Genomic DNA, 6,730 nt, shown 5'->3' with positions numbered 1-6,730 from the left:
GACAGAGAAGGGACGGTAAAGGACGACAAAACTTCTTAAAGGGGCCATTTCGAGACCGGCGAGCTTAATTTGCACGCTTCCCAAGGCGCGCCATAGCAGGCAACTGGAGATAATAAATGGCTTCCTAAGCATCCCCAGCCACTGTGGCCGGGCACCGAAACAAGGCCTGTAAAGTCGCGCTGCAAATGTACCGCACACTCAACAGAGGGCGCAACCAGAGCGCTTCAAAATATAACAATACTCAGCGTAATATTTCGCTGAAATAGTTAAAACGTACATCGAAATATTAATTTTTCTTTGCTTTACAGCAACTATCTTGTGTTTTTCAATTAGTTTCGGCCGCCTCTATAGGCTATGCTCCAGTCGCGCTAACCCGTTCCACATCCGCCATGTTATGGCTTCCAACAGAGTGCGCCCGTGGCATCAATAATTACGAGCTTTGACAGATACACATTTCGGCAAAACCCTCATATCGAGGTCCGGATTAGAGCAAAACAACTGCTAGCCAAGACAGCCGGTGGACTGGCCGCTGCCGAGTCTGCATATCCTGAAACACTCTGTGCTGCACAGCTTTTGTGGTAATTTTTGTGCAAGAGCACGGTGCAATTGTGCAATAAAATTTGTGCAGAAGCAAAATTCACATAAAATGGGCGTTTTTGAGCAGACCTTTTAGTAATGTTCTAAACCCGCGCGCATAAATTTCTTCTTTAAGGAGCCTCCGCGTGCTGGAGGTATTCACTGACGCGTTGAGCGCGGTGCATTGTGGGGCATGTAACGTAGCCCAGCCTAGCGGGAACGCACAGCCCAGCCGGCAACATAGAGAAACTCTATGGCCGGCAACCCTGAGCTCCCGAGGTGCCTTGCGCGTTCTCTTTGTTCAGCACTCGCCGTGGCGTACGTGTAGTCGCTCTCGTTTGTAACAGGGCAGGTTGCCATTTTGATGTTCACGTCGAGCCGAGCGAGCGAAGGTTTCGATCGTCGTCGTGCATTCCACCGCCAACTATGGTTCATTGCGCTGTCGTCGGTTGCAATAGCCAGTTATACAAAGCAGCAGAAGCTGAAAAGCAACAATTAGGACCTCGGTTTTTTCAAAATACCGAAGAACCGACAAAACTGCTTTCGGAGGAGCGGCGCCGCGAATGGCTGGCTCGTATCAACAGAAAAAACATCAGCGCAGCTCCCGACAAGTACCGTATCTGTTCACGGTACTTTTTGTCAGGTAAGCATAAGAATTAAATCTGTGCTGTTGAACGAATGCGAGCAGCATAGAAGTTACAGAAAACGCGAAAAGTCGTGCGGTAATGCACAGAGGCGAACGTTCAGGCACTGTCACATTGGTGATCGTTTTGTCCTTACGTGCGAAGCACGCGAAATGTAATCGTTGATTGTTTGCGCGTCCTAGCTTTAGGCTAATCGCCGATTCAGGCAGCCTAACAGTCTGGGTAATTACTTTCGAGCTCAAAAGTGTATTTGCTCGTACGACGCAGGCACGCCTTCTACTCTGTTCGATGAATGCAACTCAGATTGGGCTCCCTCGCTGCACTTGGGATATGCAGCCAAGGCTGTTCGCGACGGCCGGTTCAAGCGTCTCAAGGCACGACGCGTGAAACGCAAGCCAGCGGTGACTACAGGTGAAATGAATTGTTTTGTTTTAGGTAGCAACATTTCTGGAACTAAGGTGAAACACTCACCTTCCATTTTTTGGTGGCTTACGAACGCAGCTGAAGCCGAGGAAATGCCAGCTGAGGAACTTGCGGATGTTCCATCTCTGGCAGATGCGGAGGTCAGCAGTGAGTAGGCAGCCTCGGAAAATGGTAGTTAGCATTTCATAACCAGTGCAAGTAGTGACAGGATTGCATTTGGACCTGATGTTAGGAAGTGGTTCTCTGAGATAGGCAAGAGTGAGCTGTATACCATTACATTACAACATAGCCTTCTGTGACAAATGTATCGGCAGTGCACCATTTAATGTGCTGAAAATGACCTGCATTTTCACAGCTCATGTTAAGGATGTTACTTTTACTTGGCCAGGATTTTTGTACATATGTTACGGGCCTGCTAAAACAGGCCCGCTAAAACCAGGAAGCAATATTTTGTCTGTAACGAGCGTATCACTGATTTTAAGAGACTAGTTGTAGACTAGCAGCAGTGTGTAGATGAGCTAGTTAATGCATGTTCAAAAAGTGATGAGAAAATGGTATGTTGACACCAGTCTATGTTGTGTACTTCCTCCTGTGTAAACTCAATTTGTTGTACTGTTTGCAACTGCAAACTCTTGCCTAATTTCCATTGGGATTAAATGTGGTTTCTTTTCCATCCTTCATTGAAGGCACATACTGCCAGACTGACTCAGCAGCTGGAAGAAGTGGCAAATCTTCGTGGGGAGCTGAGGGCAGCCGAAGAGAGCCTGGCGGCAACAAATTTCACTGAAGAGGCTCTTCGTGGTGATGACGAAAGAGTCGCCTTTTACACAGGACTGCCATCATTTATGGCACTTTTTTTTCTTTTTAATCTGTTGAAACACCATGTATCTCACTCTTCAATAATCATGCTGACAAAGTTTGAGGAGGTGGTAATGTTTCTGATGAGGATGAGGCTTGGAACCCAAATGCAGGAATTAGCATACCGCTGTGGTGTTTCTCAGCCCACTGTATCTAGAGTTTGTGATGAGTGGTTGGACATTTGTTATGATCGTCTTGGGTCATTTGTACGGTGGCCTGAGAAAGAAGAAATAATGGAGACAATGCCAGCTGCCTGTGTAGAAAACTTTGAATTGAATGTCAGAGTCATTCTGGACTGCTTTGAAGTATTTATTGAAGGCCCAGCTCACTGTTGCCACATGCAGAAACATGGTCTCAGTACAAACACTACAATACTGTAAAATTTCTGTTGGGAATCTCCCCGCAAAGAATGGTTACATATATTTCCCAAGCATTTGGTGGGCGTGTCAGTGACAAGCTGATCACCGACGACAATGGTATGCTTAATCTGTTAGACAAAGGAGACGTCGTCCTAGCAGACGGGGTTCTTTATTGCTGAAAGCGTTGGCATGTGCATTCACAAAAGGAAAGAGGCAGCTTTCTAGTTCTGAGAAGTTCTAAATAAGAATACCAGCAATGAGTAATTGACAAGATTGCTAGGGTCTGCTGTGCACTAGCTAACTTATGTAACTCAGTGGTGCCATTCAACTAATTTTTTATTGGAGTGAATGCATGACTGTGTCCAAAAATCGGTACTGGTTGGTAGCGCTTACTAGGTTTAGGTTTATGGGGGTATAACACCCCAAAGCAACTCAGGCTATGAGGGACGCCGTAGTGATGGGCTTCGGAAATTTCGACCACCTGGGGTTCTTTAACGTGCACTGACATCGCACAGTACATGATGTCAGTGCACGTTAGCTCTTACTGCTGTGTGGCTGCGGTGGTTATGGAGGAAGGAAAGGTGGAGCAACTGTTTCACCGTGCCCACTTAAAGCATGCCATGAGCAAAGGGGTGAAAGGGGGTACATAGCTTGAATCACCACAATGAAGGGCTACATGTTATTTCAGCATTCACAGTTCTTATACATTGCATAGCACACTGGCACTTTTGCATTCTACCTTCATAAAAATGCAACCGTGATAGCCAGCATTATTTGCTGCAACCTCCAGCTCTGCAGCCAAAGGCTGCACTCACTGAGTTGTCGTGGAAGTGACTGACATTGTGTCATCGTCATCATCAGCCTGACTACACCCACTGCAGGGCAAAGGCCTCTCCCATGTCTCTCCAATTAAACCTGTCCTTTGTCAGTTGCCGCCACTGTATCCCCGCAAACTTCTTAATCTCATCCGCCCACCTAACTTTCTGCCGTCCCCTGCTACGTTTGCTTTCTCTTGGAATCCACTCCGTTACCCTTAAGGACCAGCGGTTATCTTGCCTTCACATTACATGGCCTGCCCAAGCCCATATCTTCCTCTTGATTTCAACTAAGATGTCATTAACCCGCGTTTGTTCCCTCACCCACTCCGCCCTCTTCCGATCTCTTAATGTTAACGTGCGATGTCAGTGCACGTTAAAGAACCCCAGGTGGTCGAAATTTCCGAAGCCCTCCACTACGGCATCTCTCATAGCCTTAGTCGGTTTGGGACGTTAAACCCCATAAACCAAACCAAACCATCTTAACGTTACACCTATCATTTTCCTTTCCATAGCTCGCTGCGTTGTTCTTAACTTAAGCTGAACCCTCTTTGTTAGCCTCCACGTTTCTGCCCCATAGGTGAGTACTGGTAGGATACAGCTGTTGTATAATTTTCTCTTCAGGGATATTGGTAAGCTACCATTCATGATCTGAGAACCTGCCATATGCGCTCCACCCCATTCTTATTCTTCTAGTTATTTCCCTCTCATGATCCGGATCTGCGGTCACTACCTGCCCTAAGTAGACATATTCTCTTACTACTTCCAGCACCTCGCTACCAATTGTGAACTGCTGTTCCCTTGATAGGCTGTTGAACATTACTTTGGTTTTCTGCATGTTAATTCTTGGCCCCACCTTTCTGCTCTGCCTGTGCAGTTCTTGTCCTGAGTGGCTTAGCAAGGCAATGTCATCAGCGAATCGCAAATTACTCAGGTATTCTCCATTAACTCTTATCCCCAACTGTTCCCATTCCCATTCCAGTCCCCGGAATACCTCCTATAAGCAGGCAGTGAAGAGCATTGGCGAGATCGTGTCTCCCTGCCTGACACCTTTCCGTATTGGAATTTTATTGCTGGCTTTATGGAGAACTATAGTAGCTGTGCAATCGTTATAAATATCTTCCAATATTTTTACATAACACTCTTCTACACCCCGATTCCGCAATGCCTGCATGACATCTGAGGTTTCCACTGAGTCAAATGCTTTCTCGTAATCAATGAAGGCTTTATATATATTGGTTATATTCTGCGCATTTCTCTATCACCTGATTGATGGTGTGAATGTGGTCTATTATCAAGTATCCTTTACGAAAGCCTGCCTGATCATTTGGTTGACTAAAGTCCAAGGTTGTCCTGACTCTATTAGCGTTTACCTTAGTAAATACCTTGTAGGCAATGGACAATAAGCTGATTGGTCTGTAATTCTTCAAGTCCTTGACGTTTCCTTTCTTATGAATTAAGATAATGCTAGCGTTCTTCCAAGCTTCTGGTACTCTCGAGGTCACAAGGCATTGCGTATACAGGGTGGCTAGTTTTTGTATCACAATCTCTCTTCCGTCCTTCAACAAATCTGCTGTTACCTGATCCTCACCAGCTGCTTTCCCTCTTTGCAATGCTCCTAAGGCTTCCTTTACTTCCTCCTTCGTTACTGGCAGGATGTCCCATTGCTGTGCTCGACTGCCTCCCTCAGTAACTTGATGATTACATTCGCTACTGTATAGATTTGTGTAGAACTCTTCGGCTAATTCAACTATCTTATCCATATTGCTGATGACATTGCCCTGTTTATCTTTTAGCACATGCATATGGTATTTACCTATGCCCAGTTTTCTCCTGAATGATTTTAGGCTACCTCCGTTCCTTAGAGCATGCTCGATTTTCTGCATGTTAACCTTTCTTATGTCGGCTACCTTGCGCTTATTTATTAACTTCGATAGCTCTGCTAGTTCTATCCTGTCTGTGGAGTTAGACGTCATCATGCTTTGGCGTTTCTTAATCAGATATTTAGTCTCCTGAGATAGCTTGCTGGTATAATGTCGAACCATCCTACCACCTACTTCTGCGGCGCTCTCTGTAACGATAGCTGTAAGATTATCATTCATTGTTTCAACACTACGGTCGTCTTCTTCAGTTAAAGCGGAACATTTTGAAGGTGCAGCTATAGGTTTAGGTCAGAGCATACTGCAACTAGAGTACAATCCTAATACAGTAGAAGCACGTCAAGTAACGAAACAGGAAAAGCATAAAAGTGTTTATTTGTTTTCACAAATAAATAAAGCTGTAACCTGTTTAATACTTTTCACAAATGATCACAACTGGTCTGCATCTCTTATTTTTCAGCACTATTTTGTAAAGAACAAGCCTGGCAAAACCACTTCTCACATTTTGGGGCACTCCTCAGTCCTATGCACCCAAAATGGAACCATTTTATGTCACAGTTTTCGTTGTCACAGGCAATCATTTTGCCGCTTTCAGGTCCCCTACAGAGACAGTAGCTGTTGTCAGATGCAAGGTCACTTTGTCGATTCTGATGTGACAGTGTGTTTAACGAAACAGATGTTAAAACAGCTGTAGGTTGAACTTCTGATGCACTATTGCTGGTGCTACTTGCTGTCTGGACCCCCACCAGTGTTTTTGTTGGAAAACCAGTGTGCGACCAACTCTCGCAGCAGAACGTTTTTGAAGAACTTCTCTGCCTTGTCAACCTGTGCGACAATAAATCTGTTATCTCTTGAAACCCTCTGAATGTTTATGCCGTTTTTGATCCAAAGAACGAAGTCGGCATAGTCTGGCTTACATACAAACACCTGCGTTTGCACTTGGTATTAGTAACGGTGAGTTTTTTTTAACACGAACTCACCGTCACACTCTGTCACACAACTGTTTGCATCGGTCAGCAGTTCACTGAGGTGGCCATCTCTCCCTTTCCATGGACACTTTACTTCCACAACACCTGCACCGCAGCAGGTGCAGTTCACCACCAAGTCGGGTAGCCGCTAAAAATAAACATTCCGGGCAGATGAAAATCCCGGCATCTCTAAATTCGATGCCATCA

General features: G+C 45.4%; 1 protein-coding gene across 4 annotated transcripts; it reads left to right on the top strand.

Annotated features, from left to right (window-relative positions):
• Nucleotides 1-892: 892 nt before the first annotated feature.
• Nucleotides 893-6,417, top strand: LOC149355556 (uncharacterized). 4 transcript variants are annotated; one of them, XM_089583891.1, is made up of 4 exons: nucleotides 893-1,219; nucleotides 1,488-1,631; nucleotides 1,722-1,783; nucleotides 2,330-6,417. In XM_089583891.1, the coding sequence occupies exons 1-4, from the start codon at nucleotides 1,003-1,005 to the stop codon at nucleotides 2,879-2,881; spliced, it is 975 nt and encodes a 324-aa protein (XP_089440017.1). In that variant the 5' UTR covers nucleotides 893-1,002; the 3' UTR covers nucleotides 2,882-6,417. The 4 variants fall into 4 exon arrangements, with proteins under 4 accessions (XP_089440017.1, XP_089440018.1, XP_089440021.1 ...); XM_089583892.1 differs by having other exon boundaries at nucleotides 1,722-1,790; XM_089583895.1 differs by having other exon boundaries at nucleotides 1,722-1,814.
• The last annotated feature ends 313 nt before the right edge of the window (nucleotides 6,418-6,730 follow it).

This window comes from Amblyomma mixtum, chromosome 3 (assembly GCF_055824585.1).
Source record: "Amblyomma mixtum isolate Tamu chromosome 3, ASM5582458v1, whole genome shotgun sequence".
NCBI lineage: Eukaryota > Metazoa > Arthropoda > Arachnida > Ixodida > Ixodidae > Amblyomma > Amblyomma mixtum.
The sequence above is the reverse complement of the archived record's forward strand: the minus strand, read 5'-3'. Positions and strand labels throughout refer to the sequence as shown.